The sequence below is a fragment of the Bombina bombina genome, chromosome 3 (assembly GCF_027579735.1).
Source record: "Bombina bombina isolate aBomBom1 chromosome 3, aBomBom1.pri, whole genome shotgun sequence".
In the NCBI taxonomy this organism is placed as follows: domain Eukaryota; kingdom Metazoa; phylum Chordata; class Amphibia; order Anura; family Bombinatoridae; genus Bombina; species Bombina bombina.
Genome location: NC_069501.1, coordinates 199,571,178 through 199,594,581, shown reverse-complemented (window position 1 = coordinate 199,594,581; position 23,404 = coordinate 199,571,178). Strand labels below are relative to the sequence as shown.

Sequence of the window (23,404 nt, the reverse complement as noted above, 5' to 3'; positions counted from 1 at the left end):
CTTCCCTAAAGGCTGCGACACACTGCAAGCGTGTCTTGCCTTTTCATCTCAGCACTCTGCTGCGTCAGGTCGCGTAGCTGAGTGCTCAGAAATGAAATATTTGAGCTTCAGAAGCGATGCGAAGCAGCTGTTCGCCTTGCGCTGCATCGCTTGCAGTGTGTCACAGCCTTTAGTCCAAGAAGGTCTGTTCATGACGACCATAGGCCGGATGGATGCGTACCATCATGTTCCCATTCTCTGGGATCATCACAAATTTCTGAGAGTTGACTTCCTGGACAATCATTTTCAGTTTGTAGCTCTCCATTTGGGCCGAACAAATAGATCAGCATGCTAAGACACTGTGGCTGAGCTCTGTAGCAACTTAGGGGTTGCAGGTTTGATTCTTGCCACAGCGCACAGAATCTTCTAAGGTTCCAGGGGCTCTATTGGCAGTGATTCAGTCTTGGGGAATAGCAGTGGCGCTTTTTCTGGATGAAATCCTGGTTCAGGCGCCGGCTTCATTAAGCATTATAGTTCCCTTGTTTCAGCTACAAGGGGTAGTATCTTAGGGTATATAATAGATTCCCTTTCAATAAAGATATTTCTGACAGAGGTCAGAAAGTCCAAGAATTTCGATTCTTCTCTTGCCCTTCAGTCCTTTCCGAGGCCTACAGGAGCAGTCTGGGACTCATTAAAGGCTATGGAGTCTCTGGTTTCAGGGAGAGTCAGCCCCTTCCATTAACATCCTTGAGCTGAGAGTAATTTGCAATGCTGTTATGGCTTGGCCCCAGCTAGCTTTAGCCATTTTTCCAGGTTCCAGTCGGACAACATAACCTCAGTGGCTTACATCATTCACCAGGGAGGAACTTGGTGTTCCTTGGCCATGAAGAGGGGGCTCGATTTCTCTGTGGACAGTGTCCCACAACTGCGTTTTTTTTCTGTGATCCACATTCCCGGAGTGGACTAGCGGATTTTCAGCGCAGACAGAATTTTTATCCTGGAAATGGAAACTCAACCTAAAGAAAGGACGCATTTTCAATCTTGACCCTCAAGTGGGGGCTTCCGGTATTGGATCGGATGGTGTCTCGTCAGAACATCAAGCTCCCAAAGTTAGGTTCCTCAAGCCTTCCTGATAGATGCTTTAGTAGTTCTTTGGAACTTTAGGTTGGCATATTTTTTTCTCTGTTTACTCTCCTTCCGCGAGTCATTGCTCGGATCTAGCAGGAGAAGAATTGGTGATTCTAATTGCTCCTTGCAGGATTTGGTACACAAATCTAGTAGAAGTGTGGTCTCTTCCTCCATGGAGACTTCCCCTGGGAAGGACTAATGCTTTAGGGGCCTTCCCTTTCCCAAATCTCGTTTCTCTGAAGCTGAGGCTTTGGGGTTGAACGCTTGGTTTTACCTAAGCGTGGGATTTCCGAGTCGGTCATTGAAACCTTGGCTCAGACTCGTACACCTGTCCTAGAAAGATTTTATATGAATATCTTATTGGTGTGAGTTCAAAGAATATTCTGGGGATCCCAAGGATCTTATCTTTTCCCCAGGAAGACCTTGAGAAGGGGGTTATGTGTCAGTACCCTCAAGGGTCAGATTCTGTTCTATCCATCTTGTTGCACAGGCGTCTGGCGGATGTGCCGGTTGTACAATCCTTTGTCAAGCCCTGGTCAGAATCAGGCCTGTGTTTAGGTCAGTTGCTCCACCTTTGAGCATTAACCTTGTTTTTGAACTGTTTCTTCAGGCTCCGGTTGAGCCAACTCATTCTATAAATATTACGTTGTTATCTTAGAAGGTTTTGTTTCTTTTTGCTCTGAGAGTTTTGAACTCTCAGCTTGCAGTGAGATTTCCTATCTCATATTTTATGCAGATAAGGCAGTTCTTCTTGCCCAATTTGGTTTTCTTCCTAAGGTTGTTTCGGACAGAAATCGTTATTACTTTTCTCTGTCCGACTCCTTCTCTTAAGGATTGTGGTTGCAGATGTTGTGCGGGATCTTAAATTCTTTCTGCAGGCTATGAAGGAATTTCGTCAGTCCTCTGCATTGTTTGTTTGCCTTTTAGTAAATGTGAAGGCCAGATAGCTAATTCCATTTCTCTTCTCTCTGGTTGAGAAGTGTTACTGTATGTCTTATAAGACTGCTGGACAGCAGCTTCCTGTAATTTTTTCAGCTCTCTCCCCTAGGGTGGTTCCTCTTCTTGGTCTTCAATAATGAGGCTTCTGTAGAACAGATCTGTAGGGCTGTGGCTGGGTCTTCTTTGCACTCTTTTTCTAAATTCTATAATTTTGATACTTTTGCCTTGGCTGAGGCTTCTTGTGGGAGAAAGGTTCTTCAAGCAGTGGAGCCTTCTGTTTAGGTTACCTGTCTTGTCCATCCCTTATCATCTGTGTCCTCTAGCTTGGGTATTGATTCCCAATAGTAATTGATGATCCTGTGGACTCACTGTGTCATTAGAAAGAAAACAAAATGTATGCTTACCTGATAAATTTATTTCTTGACACGGTGAGTCCACGGCCCTCCCTGTTTTTTTAGACAGGTTTTTTTATATTAACCCCAGGCACCTAGTGTTATTTCCTTTCTCTCCTTTTCCTTCGGTCGAATCACTGGGGTTGGTGGAAGGGAAGTGATACTCAACAGCTTTGCTGTGGTGCTCTTTGCCTCCTCCTGCTGGCCAGGAGTGATATTCCCAACATTAATTGATGATCCCGTGGACTCACCGTGTCAAAGAAATAAATTTATCAGGTAAGCATACATTTTGTTTTGTTTTTTGTTGCCTTTCATGCTGCATAGGTTAAACAGAATACCAAAAAGAAATTACTTTTCATTTACTTGTGGATAGTCTATAAATAAACAAACATACTATAGGGATACATTAGAGTATTCAATACTAAATTTCAAAAAGTAAATTTCTAGCCAATCCTAAAATAAGCAATTCAGCACTTCTAATAAGGAAAGTCAGTGGGTTTAGCAGTACTCAACAACCCCTTTGTTCTGCCAAAAATAAAGGAGTCAGAAAGTTTGTGTTAAACTTCAGAGACCCCGCTAAGAGACTAGAAGTCGGGTCTATTGCTCATAACATCTTTTCTGTGAGTTTTATTGGTTTGGCGCTGAATAATTTACAATATAGGAAAACTTTAAAAAGGGAAAGTCTAGTCAAAATTAAACTTTCATGATTCAGATAGAGCATGCTATTTTAAGCTAAATTTCTAATTTACTCCCAATTATCAGCTGGGTAGAGCTTGCTGAATGGTGGCTACATTTAGACATCAACCAGCAAGTGCTACCCAGGATCTGAACCAAAAATGGGCTGGCTCCTAAGCTTACATTCTTGCTTTTTCAAATAAAGTTACCAAGAGAACAAAAAAAAATTGATTATAGGAGTAAATAAGATAGTTCCTTAAAATTGCATGCTCTACCTAAATCACGAAAGTTTAATTTTAACTAGACTATCCCTTTAACATAAATTCATTTTCATGCTTTTATAAGTTATAGTGCAGCCAAAGTTGAACAGATAAAACATTTAAAAAAGAAAGTGTTAAATACACTATTGTTTGCCTACACCTATGAGTTTAACCCACACACAGAGTTTAAAAAACACACACTATATGGCCAAAAGTATGTGGATACCTGACCATCACACCTAAATGAGCATGATGGACATCCCATTCCAAAACCATGGGTATTAAGATTGCAGCTATAAGAGTCGCAACTCTTTTGGGAAGGTATTCCACAAGATTCTAGAGTGTGTTTGATGGAACGGATGTTGGATGAGTAAATGTGATTCTCAACCTGGGTTTCAATTCATTCCAAAAGTGTTCAATGTAGCTGAAGTCAGGGCTCGGTGTATCCCACTCGAATTCCTCCACACTAAACTCGTCAAACAAAGTTTTCATGGATGAAACACAGTTGTGCTGGAACAGGAAAGGGCCTTCCCAAACGGCTCGATTTATCAAGCTGGGGCAGACAGGCGCATACATATTCGCCCCTGTCCGTCCCAGCTCACCTCTGGCAGGCAGCAATCCGCTACTGGAATTTAAGATTGCACATGAAGTGGTTTTTTTTTAGCTCGCGTGCAAAACCGCCCCAGGTGAAGGGCTTGATAAATCGCGCCCAAAGTTGGAAGCACCTAGTTCTCTAAAATGTCCTTGTATCCTGTAGCAATAAAGGGATAGTTAGTCAAAATTAAACATTCTTTATTAAGATATAGCATGTGATTTAAAAACAACTTTACAATTTACTTATATTATCAAATTTGCTTTGTTCTCTTGGTATCCTTTCTTGAAGAGTAAAGTTAGGTAGGCTGATAGGAGTTCAGGAGAGTGCATGTGTCTTCAGCAGTGTTTGTATAGCATTTCTATAAACAACGTTGCAAACACTGCTGCCAGATGGCTAGACACGTGCATGCTCCTGAGCTCACCTAAGATTATTCTTTAACAAAGGATACCAAGAGAACTTAACAAAATTGGTAACAGAAGTAAATTGGAAAGCTGTTTAAACTGTCATGCTCTATCCAATCCATTGAAGTTTAATTTTGACTTTATTTTCCCAGTAGGCACTATGGTACATCCAATTTTTTCCATCAGACTGCTAGATAGTGAAGTGTGATTCATGTTTCCAATGCTCCAGGTGCTTTACAGAATTCCAATCAATGCTTGGCATTGTGCAAATTGATGTGAGGCTTGTGTACAGCGACAATGAAATCAATTTCATGAAGCCTCTGATGCACAGTTTTTGTTTGGGTCTCTGTAGTGAGTGATGCAACAGATTATAGGCTCAATAAATTAGTATGGGTGTCCACATACATTTGGCCATGGTTCATGGCTTCATGGTTTTCGGTTTGGATTTGCTCACTAAAACCATAAAAACAGAATTTATGTTTACCTGATAAATTTCTTTCTCCTACGGTGTATCCGGTCCACGGCTTCATCCTTACTTGTGGGATATTCTCTTCCCCTACAGGAAGTGGCAAAGAGAGCACACAGCAGAGCTGTCCATATAGCTCCCCTCAGGCTCCGCCCCCCCCAGTCATTTGACCGACGGTTGGGAGAAAAAGGAGAACCATAAGGTGCAGTGGTGACTGTAGTTTACAAAAAAATAAATTTAAACCTGACCAAAATGCCAGGGCGGGCCGTGGACCGGATACACCGTAGGAGAAAGAAATTTATCAGGTAAACATAAATTCTGTTTTCTCCTACATTGGTGTATCCGGTCCACGGCTTCATCCTTACTTGTGGGAACCAATACCAAAGCTTTAGGACACGGATGAAGGGAGGGAACAAGTCAGGTAACCTAAACGGAAGGCACCACTGCTTGCAAAACCTTTCTCCCAAAAATAGCCTCCGAAGAAGCAAAAGTAATGAATTTGTAAAATTTGGCAAACGTATGCAGTGAAGACCAAGTCGCTGCCTTACAAATCTGTTCAACAGAAGCCTCATTCTTGGAAGCCCATGTGGAAGCCACAGCTCTAGTAGAGTGAGCTGTAATTCGTTCAGGAGGCTGCCTTCCAGCAGTCTCATAAGCCAACCGGATGATGCTTTTCAGCCAGAAAGACAGAGAGGTCGCAGTCGCCTTTTGACTTCTCCTCTTGCCAGAATAGACGACAAACAAGGACGATGTTTGTCTGAAGTCTTTAGTTGCTTTTAGATAAAACTTTAAAGCACGAACCCCATCAAGATGGTGTAACAGACGTTCCTTGTTAGAAACTGGATTAGGACACAGAGAAGGAACAACTATTTCCTGGTTGATATTCTTATTGGAAACCACTTTTGGAAGAAAACCAGGTTTGGTACGTAAAACGACCTTATCTGTATGAAACACCAGATAGGGTGAATTACACTGCAAAGCAGACAATTCAGAAACTCTTCTAGCAGAAGAAATAGCTACAAAAAAACAAAACTTTCCAAGATAGTAACTTAATATCTATGGAATGTAGAGGTTCAAACGGAACCCCTTGAAGAACTGAAAGAACTAAATTTAGACTCCATGGAGAAGCCACAGGTCTGTAGACAGGCTTGATTCTGACTAAAGCCTGTACAAACCCTGAATATCTGGCGTGGCTGCCAGACGCTTGTGTAACCAAACAGACAGAGCAGATATCTGTCCCTTAAAAGAACTAGCTGACAGACCTTTCTCCAATCCTTCTTGGAGAAAAGATAGTATGCTTGGAATCCTAATCTTACTCCATGAGTAACCCTTGGATTCGCACCAGCAAAGATATTTCCGCCATATCTTATGGTAAATTTTCCTGGTGACAGGCTTTCTAGCCTGGATCAGAGTATCTATAACTGATTCCGAAATCCCACGTTTAGCTAGAATCAAGCGTTCAATCTCCAAGCAGTCAGTTGCAGAGAAACTAGGTTTGGATGTTCGAATCAACCTTGAATTAGAAGGTCCTGCCTCAAAGGCAGCTTCCATGGTGGAACCGATGACATATTCACCAGGTCTGCATACCAAGTCCTGCGTGGCCACGCAGGAGCTATTAGAATTACCGAAGCCTTCTCCTGCTTGATCCTGGCTACTAGCCGGGGGAGAAGGGGAAACGGTGGAAAGACATAAGCTAGATTGAACGACCAAGGCGCTACTAAGGTATCTACCAATGTCGCCTTGGGATCCCTGGACCTGGACCCGTAACGTGTAACTTTGAAGTTCTGACGTGACGCCATCAGATCCAGATCTGTAATGCCCCATAGCTGGGTCAGCTGAGCAAAAAAAACCTCCGGATGGAGTTCCCACTCCCCCGGATGGAAAGTCTGAAGACTCAGATAATCCGCTTCCCAGTTGTCCACTCCTGGGATGTGAATTGCTGATAGATGGCAGGAGTGATCCTCTGCCCATTTGATGATCTTGGATACCTCCCTCATCGCCAGGGAACTCTTTGTTCCCTCCTGATGATTGATGTACGCAACAGTCGTCAAGTTGTCCGACTGAAAACGGATGAATTTGGCCTCCGCTAGTTGAGGCCATGCCTGGAGCGCATTGAATATCGCTCTCAATTCCAAAATGTTTATCGGGAGAAGAAATTCTTCCCGAGACCATAGACCCTGAACCTTCAGGGACTTCCAGACCGCGCCCCAGCCTAAGAGGCTGGCGTCGGTCGTGACAATGATCCACTTCGGTCTTCAGAAACTCATTCCCTGAGACAGGTGATCCTGAGACAACCACCAGAGGAGTGAGTCTCTGGTTTGCTGGTCCATCTGAATCTGGGGAGAAAAATCTGCATAATCCCCATTTCATTGTTTGACCATGCACAGTTGCAATGGTCTTAAATGAATTCGAGCAAAAGGAACCACGTCCATTGCCGCAACCATTAGTCCTGTTACCTCCATGCACTGAGCTATGGAGGGTTGAGGAATGGATTGAAGAACTCGACAAGTGTTCAAAAGTTTTAGTTTCCTGACCTCTGTCAGAAAGATTTTCATTTCTACCGAGTCTATTATTGTTCCCAGGAAGGGAACCCTTGTGAACGGGGACAGAGAACTTTTTTCTATGTTCACCTTCCACCCGTGAGACCTTAGAAAGGCTAGAACAATGTCCGTATGAGCCCTTGCTTTGTGAAAAGACGACGCCTGTATTAAATGTCATCTAGTTAAGGTGCTACTGCAATGCCCCTTGGCCTTAGCACCGCTAGAAGAGACCCTAGCACCTTTGTGAAAATTCTCGGAGCAGTGGCCAATCCAAAGGGAAGAGCCACGAACTGGTAATCCGAATGGTTTCCATTTGGAATGATGGAACTCTGAGTAATTGGTCTAGGATCTTTAAATCCAGAATTGGCCTGAAAGTTCCTTCCTTTTTGGGAACTACAAACAGGTTTGAGTAAAATCCCAGTCCTTGTTCTGCTGTTGGAACTGGGTTTATCACTCCCATTTTTAAAAGGTACTCTACGCAATGTAAGAATGCCTGTCTCTCTATCTGGTCTAAAGATAAGCGAGACAAGTGGAACCTTCCCCTTGGAGGAAGGTCCTTGAATTCTAGAAGATACCCCTGAGAGACAATTTCTAGTGCCCAGGGGTCCGGAACATCTCTTGCCCAGGCCTGAGCAAAGAGAGAAAATCTGCCCCCTACTAGATCCGGTCCCGGATCGGGGGCTACCCCTTCATGCTGTCTTGGTAGCAGCAGCAGGTCTTTTGGCCTGTTTACCCTTGTCCCAGCCTTGCAATGGTTTCCATGCTGGTTTGGGCTGGGGTGCGTTACCCTCTTGCCTAGTGGCTGTAGAGGTAGAAGCTTAAATTTAAATGCTATGGTATCAGGCTCTGCCTGCTGAGAAACTTTTCCTGTGTCAGAAATTTCTCCCTCAGACAAGCCCTCCCTCACCACCAAGTCAGATTGATGTGAGGTCACTACAGATAAATTATCCTCTGCGTCTACTTGCTCATTTTCTGTATTTAAAACTGAGCAATCACGCTTCCTAGGAAAGCTGGCAGTTTGGATAAAAATGCTGCGATAGAATTATCCATTACTGCTGCTGTTGCATAGTAATTGCAATTGGTACGCTAGATGTACTGGGCATCGCCTGCGCGGGCATAGCTGGTGTTGACACAGAAGGAGAGGAAAGCAAGCTATTTTCACTACCTTCAGCTAAAGAATCATCTTGGGCTATATTTTTAAGTGTGATTGTACTGTCCTTAAGCTGTTTGGACGCTATGGCACACTTCACACATAAATTTAATGGGGGAACCACCTTGGCCTTTGGACATACAGAACATAGGCTATCTGAAGACTCAGACATGTTTAACAGACTTAAACAGAACTATAATGCAATAAAAATTATTTTTGACAAAAACGTTACTGTCTTTTTAAATAATAAAAAAACAAAAACGTTTTTTACTGAAATATGAAAAAACCATGAAATAAACATCCGATTTTAATGAAATTTTCACCACAGAGTCTTAATGCTTTGAAAAGATTGCACACAAATTTTCAGATCAATTAACCCCTTAATGCATACTTTTTTACTGAAACATCAAAAAAACCATGAAATAAACATCCGATTTTAATGAAATTTTCACCACAGAGTCTTAATGCTTTGAATAGATTGCACACAAATTTTCAGATCAATTAACCCCTTAATGCCCAAACCGGAGTTAATAACAGTTATTAACCAGTTAACACACTACAGTACTAGCCACAGATTTCACTGTTGCCTTTTACCTTCATTAGGGATTATTTTAGCAGGAAATAAGCCTCCCTGGAGTCTTTTATGATGCCTCTTGACTCCCCACATGAAGCTGCATGGATTGCCTAGGCAAAAACAACTGCACAATTTAGGCCTAAAAATTAGGCCTCCTCCCTCTCCATTCTAGAGTGGAGGGGCCTTTCTGACTAGATTTAGGTGTCCAAATAAGTGCCAGGCCGAAATTAAACCCCAAAAGTGTTTTAAAGTCTGCAAAAACACCTTATTTATAGTGAAAAACATGCTAAAAAGCAATCGATTTTAAAGCCCACAATAGTGTCAACCAGCATAGAGCCCTAAATATAAGCCATCATTTTATACAGAGTCTATTAGAAAAAAATGGCTCACCAATCCCAGAGGGAATTTCTGACAGTCTTCTAGCATTACATGGTCTTGTTAGAAAAATGACTGATCATACCTGAAGCAGTTAAGCCTGCAAACTGTTCCCCCCAACTGATGTTCTCTGGTTAACAGTCCTGCGTGGGAACAGCAATGGATTTTAGTTACTGGTGCTAAAATCATATTCCTCTTAGCAGAAATCTTCATCACTTTCTGCTGTAGAGTAAATAGTACAAACCGGCACTATTTTAAAATAACAAACTCTTGATAGAAGAAATAAAAAACTACAACTAACACCACATACTCTTTACCACCCCCGTGGAGATGCGACTTGTTCAGAGCGGCAAAGAGAATGACTGGGGGGGCGGAGCCTGAGGGGAGCTATATGGACAGCTCTGCTGTGTGCTCTCTTTGCCACTTCCTGTAGGGGAAGAGAATATCCCACAAGTAAGGATGAAGCCGTGGACCGGATACACCAATGTAGGAGAAACGAATGTTGTCATGGACATGCCTATATAAATGGGCTGATCATACAAGTATTAGCACAGCCTAATAGATATTGAAATGCTAATTGTGGCTGGGGGGGGGTATAATGAGCAAAATCAGTTATTAACCCCTAAGGACCGGGCATTTCAGACTAAAACTTCCCCAAAAGACCAAAGCATTTTTGCCATCACTACATTTAAACAGAAATAATAAGAGTATTTTTTTATATTTACCTATATAATTTTAGTAGACAACCCAAAGTATTGATCTAGGCCCATTTTAGTATATTCCATGCCACCATTTCACCACAAAATGGGATCAAATTAAAAATAAAAAATAAATTTAAAAAAAAAAACCCTTTAGGTTTCTCACTGAAATTATTTACAAACAGCTTGTGCAATCATGGCACAAATGGTTGTAGAAGTTTCTCTAGGATCCCTTTTGTTCAGAAATAGCAGACATATATGGATTTGCCATTGCTTTTTGGTAATCAGAAGGCCACTAATTGCAGCTGCGCACCAGACTTATTCCCAGCAGTGAAGGGGTTAAAGGGACAGTCTAGTCCAAAACAAACTTTCATTATTTAGACAGGACGTATAATTTTAAACAATTTTCCAATTTACTTTTATCACCAATTTTGCTTTGTTCTCTTGGTATTCTTAGTTGAAAGCTAAACCTAGGAGGTTCATATGCTAATTTAAAAGCCCTTATCTCAGGGCATTTTGACAGTTTGGAGGGTGTTAGTTCATGTGTTTCACATAGATAACACTGTGCTCATGCACGTGGAGTTCCTAGGAGGCAGCACTGATTGGATAAAATTCAAGTCTATCAAAGGAACTGAAATAAGGGGCAGTCTGCAGAGGCTTAGCTATAAGATAATCACAGAGGTAAAAAGTTTATTAATATAATTGTGTTGGTTATGCAAAACTAGGGAATAGGTAATAAATGGAGTATCTATTTTTTAAAACAATATTCTGGTGTAGACTGTACCTTTAATTAGGTAGTTTGAAAGGTTAATATAAAGGGACAGTAAAGTCAAAAAAAATATTTCATGATTTAAATAGGGCATGTAATTTTAAACAACTTTCCAATTTACTTTTATTACCAATTTTGCTTTGTTCTCTTGGTATTCTTAGTTGAAAGCTAAATCTAGGAGGTTCATGTGCTAATTTCTTAGACCTTGAAGACTGCCTCTAATTTGAAAGCATTTTGACAGTTTTTCACCACTAGAGGGCATTAGTTCACGTGTTTCATATAGATAACATTGAGCTCAGGCACGTGAAGCTCCTAGGAGCCAGCACTGATTGGCTAAAAATGCAAGTCTGTCAAAAGAACTGAAATAAGGGGGAAGTTTGCAGAGGCATAGATACAAGTTAATCACAGAGGTAAAAAGTATATTATTATAACTGTGTTGGTTATGCAAAATTGGGGAATGGGTAATAAAGGGATTATCTAACTTTTTAAACAACAAAAAAATCTGGTGTTTACTGTCCCTTTAAGATTTAGTGTAGAGATTACCCTCCTACCTGATATTTCCCCAAGACCTGATCCCTACCTGACCCCTCTCAAACAGCTCTCTTACCATCCCCACCCCCAATTGTCACCCCCATCTTAAAGGGACAGTAAACACCAGAATTATTGTTGTTTAAAAAAGGTAGATAATCCCTTTATTACCCATTCCCCAATTTTGCATAACCAACACAGTTATAATATACTTTTTACCTCTGTGATTACCTTGTATCTATGGATCTGCAAACTGCCCCCTTATTTCAATGCTTTTGACAGACTTGCATTTTTAGCCAATCAGTGCTTGCTCCTAGGAGCTTCACGTGCCTGAGCTCAATGTTATCTATATGAAACACATGAACTAACGCCCTCAAGTGGTGAAAAACTGTCAAAATGCTTTCAGATTAGAGGTGGCCTTCAAGGTCTAAGAAATTAGCATATATACCTCCTAGATGTAGCTTTCAACTAAGAATACCAAGAGAACAAAGCAAAATCGGTAATAAAAGTAAATATGAAAGTTGTTTAAAATTACATGCCCTATTTAAATCATGAAAGATTTTTTTTTTTACTTGACTGTCCCTTTAAGCACTGGCAGAAAGTCTGCCAGTATGTAAATAAGGCTTTTTTTTTTTATATATATTTTCTGCAGTGTAAGATCCCCCCTTAACCCCCAACCTCCCTGATCCCCCCTGAAAAAGCTCTCAAAACCTACCCCCTCTACCTACCTATTAGCAGCCATTTTGCTATACTTTTTATACCAAAAAAACAACTTTTCTTTTTCTGTAGTGTAGCTGCCCCCCCCCCTCATTACCATACCCTCCTCCCAGATCGCTTTTCCACCCTCTACCCCACTTTTCACTATAGAAACCCCCTCTCCCTGCTTCCCCCTCCCCACTCACTGCCGCTGAACACGCGCACTACACTTTTTTTACGTTGTTCATTCCATAGGATTTTGTTGCATTCAGAGTAGATATCCAATACAATTCCTTTCTTTTGAGAAAGAGTTCCCTGCTCCCCCGTCTTCTAAGGGGTTTAACCTGATCTATTACGTGCCACCGTAGTTGGCTTATTGAATACCCTGCTTCCAGAAAATGTGAGGAGACTGGAGCTTCGCCATTATTGCATGTTATATTGGATTTATGATCCCCAATACGATCACTTACTTTTCTAGTTGTCTCTCCAATATAAATTCTGGAGCACAGGCATTTAATAAGGTAGACAACATAACTGGAATCACAAGTAAAAAATGATCTTATGTTATATTATATAGTTTACCTGATCTTGGGTGTGAAAATGTATTTCCCTTTGATCATAGAGTTGCAGCAAGAAAATCCTAAACAAGGATAGCAACCAAAATTCTTACTAGTTATGCATCTCTTTTCTAACTTGACCTTACTTCCAATGTCAGCTTTTACTAACAGATCTGAGATTTTTATTTCGCTTATAAGCCATCATGGGGTTATTCTCAAAAGAGGGTAACTTTTTATTATAATCCCTAAGGATATGACAATTCCTATGATGTTTCAGTATATGTATAATATTATTCATAGCCCATTTAATAATGTTTAAAAATGCTGGCATTATCTCTCTGTTTAAGTGAGAAATTATTGTTTTTTAACCACCAGGTGGTGCAATTAAATTAAAGTGAATGTAAAGTCAGCATGGTCTCTAAAGTTCACATTAACTTTAAAGTTAAAATAACAGCACTTTAATTCATAATTTTTTTTTAAAGATTGTAATTACCGAGTATTTTAATTTAATATCCTCGCATTCGTAATTATAATCGTCCGCCCGGCATTTTTCATCATTGATTGACAGGGTAGGCTCGATCATCAGAACCAATAAATGTATTTTCCACGGGGGGACCAAACCCCTTTTGCTGTCGTCACGCGTCTGTACTGCGCTTGCGTTAGACAGTTCTGACAACGATATCTGAAGCTCATGCACATTTCGCGCATGCGCAATTACAGTTATCGGACTGTGTGAGGTGTTTAGCATCGCTTGGAGCGCGCATTGCCACTACGTAAACAGCGGGTGGGACCGCTGTATACGTAGGATTGAATAAGACAAGGAAGTTGCGGGTGGGAGGAGCTGGTAATTATAAGAGACTAAATTTCATATTATAATATAAAATTTATTATACATTTTATTCAAAAATGAAAGTGGCGGTTTAATTGATATAGTGATAAGCTATTGAATGATACTTTCATATCCTAAAAAATTGACATTCACTTTAAGTAGGTGGGGTCAAGTGTAGTTACACAGTGATGAACAGGTGTGTATTGCTATAAATTGCTTGTATGTGAACAGTTTTGTATTGCATGACTAAGGGTATACCACCCGAAACGTTGCAGTCTACCTTGAATATGTTACCTTGAAATAAATACTGCTGTATTGTATATATTTGGGGGCTTGAGAGTGAGCTCTGGTCTACACATGCACTCTCACATTAAGGACAATGCTGTTTTCCCATTTTCTGTGAGTGCTTCAGAACAGGATGTAAAGATTGTATTAAGGGATGTTACTTTAAATGATAATGTGGGTAGTACTTCTCATTTTACAGAAGAGGAGGTTTTAATAGCTTTATCAAAAATAAAAGTCAGTCTGTGGGTTCAGATAATATTCATCCAAGTGTAATAAAGAACTTCAATCAATGATAGCTACTCCATTAGCGTATTTATTTAATCAGTCACTGATAACTTAAGTTGTTCCAAAAGACATAAAAAAAGGTAGTGGGGAAGACTCCGGTATCTATAGGCCAGTTAGTTTGACCTCAATTGCAGGGAAGTTAATGAAAACTCTTTTAAAAAGGTAAGACTTATGTCTTACCTTCAGACAAGCAACTTATAAAGGCAAAGGACAGCCTAGTGTCCCTGCTGGAAGATCATCTCAGACTAATCTAATTAACTTTTTTGACCATGTAACTAAATTAATAGACCAGGGATTAGCCGCAGATGTAGTGCATCTAGACTTTAGCAAAAGCATTTGACACTGTACCACACAACAAACTTATTCAGCTTTCAGTGAATGCAAAAAAACATTAAAATAAGGGGTTAGGTACTAGTGGTGTTCCCCAAGGGTCAGTTCTTGGGCCTGTTTTATTTACCATGTTCATCAGCGATATTGGAAGAGGGTTTAAGAGATTTGCTTATTTGATCCATCCCTCCGGGAACATTAGCTAGTCACAGCACGCCCGATCGTGCCATTGTTCTGAATGAAAATCGCTCCTGGTACTAGACGAGAGCGGGAACGAGCTACATTTAGTCCAAATGCTCTCTCAGGTGTCCTGTTACTAGCCAGCATGCTCGCGAATAGTTCTTTGGAAATCCAAGACCCGCTCAGTAGAGCCTGGAGCGGAGTCCAACTTTAGACTAAAAAAATAAACTGGCAATGCTTGTAATTTATGAAGTTACAGCTACGTTTACTGTCCCTTTAATGTTACATTACTGACTTAACTAAAGAGGAATGGAGCTTCAAATTTGGTAGACAATGCAGCAAGTGCAGACGGTAAGGCCAGTCGAATGCTTGGTTGCATTAGAAGATGTATTAAGTGGCATAAGAACTTTGCTTTTTCTGCCGCTAAAGTTGGAATCAGCTCCAGGCTCTACTGAGCGGGTCTTGGATTTCCAAAGCGCTATTCGCGGGCGTGTTGGCTAGTCACAGCAGGCCCGAGAGCAAGTTTGGACTAAATGTAGCTCGTTCCCGCTCTGGTCTAGTAGCCGGAGCGAGCTACATTTAGTCATGCACGCCCGCGAATAGCGCTTTGGAAACACAAGACCTGCTCAGTAGAGCCTGGAGCGGAGTCCAACTTTAGACTGAAAAAAACTGGCAATGCTTGTAATTTATGAAGTTACCGCTAAGATAATGTTATATAATTCTGCTTGGCGGACATTTTTGGCTGCTAACAAACAATGATTTAAAAAGTTTCATGTACTTCTTACAAGCTTATAGATGTAGAACCCATTGCAAGATGCTTGTCTGGTTTGTAATAAAGAATAAGTATTAGGTCTAGATTGTTCCTTTAAGCTTTTGCATTAACACAACAAAATGCCAACACTAAATATCATTTATAGTTTTACACTATTGCAAATGTGTGTATTCCCAGAGCTATAAACTGTTGTATTGGTTTAACTAGTCTTTTAAATTTTCAAAATAGTTACCTGCATCTCTTAGTTTTGCTAGCGCCTGTCTCTTTTTTCTTCGTTTTTCTTTCTTCAAAATAGCTCTGGATTTTTTATGGCTAAAATACAAAGCAACCAAACAAGTTAATTTAGAACAGGTGCTAGAGTTCCTAAAAATCAGCCATATGACTTATGGAAAAATACAATTTAATAAAGGTAATAGTAATGAAAGAAACAGATACACTTTATACTTAATGAATTGCCCTTCAGACACTAGCTGCTAGATTTATTAAGCTCTTTCAGGTATACAGAGCAGGTTTGCATAAGCTTTTTCATGTGTGTATGTGTGGATATAAATAATAATAATAATAATAATAATAATAATAATAATAAACTGCCCATAGTAAGGGACACCTATTTAAATAGTAAATGAGACCATGCAATGCAATTTGTGCATTAAGATGCCACTTTAAAGGCACATAAAACCCAAAATCCCAGAAGTGCAAAGATGCTCCTTCAAAAAAAAATACCAAAAGAATGAAGCAAATTTAAGAATAGAAGTAAATTGGAAAGTTGTTTAAAATCACATACTCTGAATCATGAAATATTGTGGGTTGTATGCCCCTTTAAGAAAAAAAATTATATAAACATTTTTTTTTTTTTTTAATTGACTCGTTTTTTGTTTTTAAAAGAAGCCGACACAGAAATAAATTAAACAAACTTTCACTTGCTACATATTACAAAGAATATATTAATGAAATACTATATGGCAAGCATTTAATTTCCTGAACATGACCAAAATAGGGTAAACATGCTAACAGCGATTCAGAGTACTAACGGAACATAGAAAATAATCACAATTAGTATTTTCTGCAAAAAATTGTCATAAACTTTATGGGACAAGTGCATTCCCCCCCCCCCCAAGTCTGAAAATATCAAGAAAGCATTCTTGATACAAACAGCTATTCTTTTGCTAGCATTTCAGTCCCCCCCCCTGCTGGGATGGATTCTAAGTTAAAGTAATAGACGTTGTTTCTTGTTGCAGAGAACTTCACAGTAGCAATTTGATGTTCTTCTATGTTCAATATATTAAAACAATCCCTGAAACTTATTGTACACAAACAATAGTCGGGGTTGGCTAAATTCATATAAAAGTTCACAGCCAGACAGATTATTGCAGAGCCAAACAGTTCCTATATATGCACACCAATTAATCCAAAAATTTGTCAAACCATACAAACATTAATGGCACCTCAAAAGGTAACATCCTTTATAGCAGCTCAAATAACTAAGAGGCCTTTTCTACATCCTGAAAAACAGACCATTATCCCACCTACATCAAACTTTATAGTAGACACTATGCATTCTGGTACATCAGATTCTTCCATCAAACTACCAGATAGTGAAGTGTGATTGATCACTCCAGAACACAGGTTTCCACTGCTCCAGAGTCTAGTGGCAGCATGTTTTGCAGTTACACCACTCCAGTTGTGCTTGGCATTGTGCATGTTGATAAAAGGCTTGTGTACAGCAGCCACAAAAACCCATTTCATGAAGCTCCTGACGCACAGTTCTTGTGCTGATATTGCTTCCAGAGGTAGTCTGGAACTCTGTAGTAATACAATTGATAGGCACTTTTTACACGATCAGCATCCCTACAATTTTTACAGCACTCAGCATCTCTACTCTGTGAGTTTGCCTTATCTACGACTTGGTGGCTGCTCCTTGGTATTTCCACTTCAGAATAACAGCCATTACAGTTGACCAGTATAGATCTAGTAGGTCATACATTTCCCAAACTGACTTGTAGCAAAGGTGGCATCCTATTACAGTACCACGTTTAAAGGGGCACTCAAGTCAAAATAAACGTTAATGATTCAGATAGAGCATGCAGTCTTAAGACCCTTTTCCACTTGACTTCCATTTTCAAACTTTGCAGTCTTTTTATATCCACCCTTTCTGGGGAACAAGCACAAGCTCACAGAGTATGAGTATACTAGTCTGTGATTGACTGATGTTTGTCACATAATTCAGGGGGACGGAAAATGGGAGAAAAATATAATTTGCCAAAAAAAATAAAATAATAATAATAATATGCTTATTTGAAATTCAAAGTAGGTGTTACTGCATTGTCTTTTTACTAGGCACTTGTTAATTATGCAAATGTACTACATTTAGTGGTCCTCTAAAGTCACTAAAATCTTTAGTATGCCAATATTTGTCTATAGAAATGTCATGGCTACGTGCTAGATTCTATGCACCTGTTAGCAATGGGTGTGGCTGAAATACTTGAAATAAATTAGTTGGTGTATATATATATATATATATATATATATATATATATATATATATATAAATATTTGTTTGATCCTATACTGCTGCTTCACAACAGTGGAGAAAGACATTGAAGTTTCCAATACAAGTTAGAATTTAATGGACAGTCTACTTATTTTTTTTTATTGTTTAAAAAGATAGATAACGCCTTTACTACCCATTCTTCAGCTTTGCACAACTAGCGCGGTTATATTAAAGGGACACTGAACCCAATTTTTTTCTTTTGTGATTCAGATCAACCTTAAAATTTTAAGCAACTTTCTAATTTACTCCTATTATCAATTTTTCTTCGTTCTCTTGTTATCTTTATTTGAAGAAGAAAAAGTCCAGTACCTTGGACAGCACTTGTTTATTGGTGGATGAATTTATCGACCAATCAGCAAGAACAACCCAGGTTGTTCACCAAAATGGGCCGGTATCTAAACTTACATTCTTGCTATTCAAAAAAAGATGCCAAGTTCAGGGTTCAGTGTCCCTTTAATATACTTTATAACCTCTAAATCTCTGCCTGTTTCTAAGCCCCTGCAGGTCGCCTCTTATCTCAGTGCACTTTATTACCCTTATAAAAAGATAGATAATCCCTGTATTACCCATTCCCCAGTTTTGCATAACCATCACGGATATATTAATATTTCTCCCCTTAGTTAAGTTCTTTTGACAGACTTGCATTTTAGCCAATCAGTGCTGATTTATAGGTAACTCCAATGGAGTGAGCACAATGTTATCTATATAGCACACAAGAATTAGCGCTGTTTAGTTGTAAAAAAAAACCAAAAACTGTCAAAATGCCCTGAGATAAGAGGCGGCCTTCAAGGGCTTAGAAATGAGCATAAGCCTACCTAGGTTAAGCTTTCGACAAAGAATACCAAGAGAACAGAGCAAATTTGATAATAAAAGTAAATTTGGAAAATGTTTAAAATGGCATGCTCTATCTAAATCAAAATTAAATTTTGAGTAGACAACCAAACTTATAGATCTAGGCCTATTTTGGTATATATCATGCCACCATTTCACAGCCAAATGCGATAATATATAAAAAAAAAAAATTGTTAACTTTTTCACAAACCGTCAATGAAATTATTTACATACCGCTTGTGCAATAATGGCACAAATGATTGTAAAAGCTTCTCTGGGTTCCCCTTTCTTCAGAAATAGACATAAATGGCTTTGCCATTGCTTTTTGGAAATGTGAACGTCGCAAATTACAGCTGCGCACCACACTTCTATTATTCCCAGCAGTAAAGGGGTTAATCAGGTAGCATGTAAAGTAAATTTTAGCTTTAGTATAGAGATTACCCACCTACCTGAAAAATCCACCCTCTGATCCCTACCTGATCCCTCCAAAAAGCTCTCCCCCCCCCCCCCCCACTGGTCACCACCATCTTAGGTACTGGCAAACAGTCTGCAAATATGAAGTTAAGACATTTTTTTTCCTTTCTATTTTCAGCAGTATAGGAGCCTCCCCTTACCCTCCAACCCTCCCCCCTCTATTTAGTGTCCATCATATACCACACCAGCAGATGATCGTTACGATCTGGCCTCTGCCTTCATATGGATCCAGAGGACAGATTGGGCTCCGGTTCCATATGCAGACAGATGCCTGGAGCTCAGGAACTCCAGCTCTCAGCTGTAACTTAAAGGAATAGTCTAGTCAAAATTAAACTAAAAATACATTTTAAAATTAAAAGATACCAAGAGAACGAAGAAAAATTGATAATAGGAGTAAATTTGGAAGTGGCTTAAAAATTGCATGCTCTGAATCATGAAAGTTTAATTTTGACTAGACTATTCCTTTAACAGCCGAGACTACTGGAGCTTCCTGCAGCTCCTGACTTATATTTACGTTGTGTGGTATGATAAGCAAAAAGTACCACATTACGTCTAATATAATATTATATATATATATATATATATATATATATATATATATATATATCATATTGGCTTAAGGGGTTAAATTTGAAAGATGAAAAACAGAATTTATGTTTACCTGATAAATTTCTTTCTCCAACGGTGTGTCCGGTCCACGGCGTCATCCTTACTTGTGGGATATTCTCTTCCCCAACAGGAAATGGCAAAGAGCCCAGCAAAGCTGGTCACATGATCCCTCCTAGGCTCCGCCTACCCCAGTCATTCGACCGACGTTAAGGAGGAATATTTGCATAGGAGAAACCATATGGTACCGTGGTGACTGTAGTTAAAGAAAATAAAATATCAGACCTGATTAAAAAAACCAGGGCGGGCCGTGGGCCGGACACACCGGTGGAGAAAGAAATTTATAAGGTAAACATAAATTCTGTTTTCTCCAACATAGGTGTGTCCGGTCCACGGCGTCATCCTTACTTGTGGGAACCAATACCAAAGCTTTAGGACACGGATGAAGGGAGGGAGCAAATCAGGTCACCTAAATGGAAGGCACCACGGCTTGCAAAACCTTTCTCCCAAAAATAGCCTCAGAAGAAGCAAAAGTATCAAACTTGTAAAATTTGGTAAAAGTGTGCAGTGAAGACCAAGTCGCTGCCCTACATATCTGATCAACAGAAGCCTCGTTCTTGAAGGCCCATGTGGAAGCCACAGCCCTAGTGGAATGAGCTGTGATTCTTTCGGGAGGCTGCCGTCCGGCAGTCTCGTAAGCCAATCTGATGATGCTTTTAATCCAAAAAGAGAGAGAGGTAGAAGTTGCTTTTTGACCTCTCCTTTTACCTGAATAAACAACAAACAAGGAAGATGTTTGTCTAAAATCCTTTGTAGCATCTAAATAGAATTTTAGAGCGCGAACAACATCCAAATTGTGCAACAAACGTTCCTTCTTTGAAACTGGTTTTGGACACAGAGATGGTACGATAATCTCCTGGTTAATGTTTTTGTTAGAAACAACTTTTGGAAGAAAACCAGGTTTAGTACGTAAAACCACCTTATCTGCATGGAACACCAGATAAGGAGGAGAACACTGCAGAGCAGATAATTCTGAGACTCTTCTAGCAGAAGAAATCGCAACTAAAAACAAAACTTTTCCAAGATAATAACTTAATATCAACGGAATGTAAGGGTTCAAACGGAACCCCCTGAAGAACTGAAAGAACTAAATTGAGACTCCAAGGAGGAGTCAAAGGTTTGTAAACAGGCTTGATTCTAACCAGAGCCTGAACAAAGGCTTGAACATCTGGCACAGCTGCCAGCTTTTTGTGAAGTAATACCGACAAGGCAGAAATCTGTCCCTTCAGGGAACTAGCAGATAATCCTTTTTCCAATCCTTCTTGAAGGAAGGATAGAATCCTAGGAATCTTAACCTTGTCCCAAGGGAATCTTTTAGATTCACACCAACAGATATATTTTTTCCAAATCTTGTGGTAAATCTTTCTAGTCACAGGCTTTCTGGCCTGAACAAGAGTATCGATCACAGAATCTGAGAATCCTCGCTTCGATAAAATCAAGCGTTCAATCTCCAAGCAGTCAGCTGGAGTGAAACCAGATTCGGATGTTCGAACGGACCCTGAACAAGAAGGTCTCGTCTCAAAGGTAGCTTCCAAGGTGGAGCCGATGACATATTCACCAGATCTGCATACCAAGTCCTGCGTGGCCACGCAGGAGCTATCAAGATCACCGACGCCCTCTCCTGCTTGATCCTGGCTATCAGCCTGGGGATGAGAGGAAATGGCGGGAACACATAAGCTAGTTTGAAGGTCCAAGGTGCTACTAGTGCATCCACTAGAGCCGCCTTGGGGTCCCTGGATCTGGCCCCGTAGCAAGGAACTTTGAAGTTCTGACGAGAGGCCATCAGATCCATGTCTGGAATGCCCCACAGGTGAGTGACTTGGGCAAAGATTTCCGGATGGAGTTCCCACTCCCCCGGATGCAATGTCTGACGACTCAGAAAATCCGCTTCCCAATTTTCCACTCCTGGGATGTGGATAGCAGACAGGTGGCAGGAGTGAGACTCCGCCCAAAGAATAATTTTGGTTACTTCTTCCATCGCTAGGGAACTCCTTGTTCCCCCCTGATGGTTGATGTACGCAACAGTCGTCATGTTGTCTGATTGAAACCGTATGAACCTGGTCCTCGCAAGCTGGGGCCAGGCCTGGAGAGCATTGAATATCGCTCTCAGTTCCAGAATATTTATCGGTAGAAGAGATTCTTCCCGAGACCAAAGACCCTGAGCTTTCAGGGATCCCCAGACCGCGCCCCAGCCTATCAGACTGGCGTCGGTCGTGACAATGACCCACTCTGGTCTGTGGAACATCATCCCTTGAGACAGATTGTCCAGGGACAGCCACCAACGGAGTGAGTCTCTGGTCCTCTGATTTACTTGTATCTTCGGAGACAAGTCTGTATAGTCCCCATTCCACTGACTGAGCATGCACAGTTGTAATGGTCTTAGATGAATGCGTGCAAAAGGAACTATGTCCATCGCCGCCACCATCAACCCGATCACTTCCATGCACTGAACTATGGAAGGAAGAGGAACGGAATGAAGTATCCGACAAGAGTCCAGAAGCTTTGTTTTTCTGGCCTCTGTTAGAAAGATCCTCATTTCTAAGGAGTCTATAATTGTTCCCAAGAAGGGAACCCTTGTTGACGGGGATAGAGAACTCTTTTCCACATTCACTTTCCAGCCGTGAGATCTGAGAAAGGCCAGGACAATGTCCGTGTGAGCCTTTGCTTGAGGAAGGGACGACGCTTGAATCAGAATGTCGTCCAGGTAAGGTACTACTGCAATGCCCCTTGGTCTTAGCACCGCTAGAAGGGACCCTAGTACCTTTGTGAAAATCCTTGGAGCAGTGGCTAATCCGAAAGGAAGCGCCACAAACTGGTAATGTTTGTCCAGGAATGCAAACCTTAGGAACCGATGATGTTCCTTGTGGATAGGAATATGTAGATACGCATCCTTTAAATCCACCGTGGTCATGAATTGACCTTCCTGGATGGAAGGAAGGATAGTTCGAATGGTTTCCATCTTGAACGATGGGACCTTGAGAAATTTGTTTAAGATCTTGAGATCTAGGATTGGTCTGAACGTTCCCTCTTTTTTGGGAACTATGAACAGATTGGAGTAGAACCCCATCCCTTGTTCTCTTAATGGAACAGGATGAATCACTCCCATTTTTAACAGGTCTTCTACACAATGTAAGAACGCCTGTCTTTTTATGTGGTCTGAAGACAACTGCGACCTGTGGAACCTCCCCCTTGGGGGAAGTCCCTTGAATTCCAGAAGATAACCCTGGGAGACTATTTCTAGCGCCCAAGGATCCAGAACATCTCTTGCCCAAGCCTGAGCGAAGAGAGAGAGTCTGCCCCCCACCAGATCCGGTCCCGGATCGGGGGCCAATATTTCATGCTGTCTTGGTAGCAGTGGCAGGTTTCTTGGCCTGCTTTCCCTTGTTCCAGCCTTGCATTGGTCTCCAAGCTGGCTTGGCCTGAGCAGTATTACCCTCTTGCTTAGAGGACGTAGCACCTTGGGCTGGTCCGTTTTTACGAAA

At 40.7% G+C, this 23,404-nt stretch overlaps 1 protein-coding gene across 1 annotated transcript in view; it reads right to left on the bottom strand.

Annotated features, from left to right (window-relative positions):
• Positions 1–23,404, bottom strand: part of ZRSR2 (zinc finger CCCH-type, RNA binding motif and serine/arginine rich 2) — a 284,610-nt gene that overhangs the window by 215,711 nt on the left and 45,495 nt on the right. Inside the window, exon 2 of the mRNA XM_053706080.1 lies at positions 15,633–15,712. Within this exon, the coding sequence (XP_053562055.1) occupies positions 15,633–15,712 (80 nt within the window). The remainder of the gene's footprint in view (positions 1–15,632; positions 15,713–23,404) is intronic.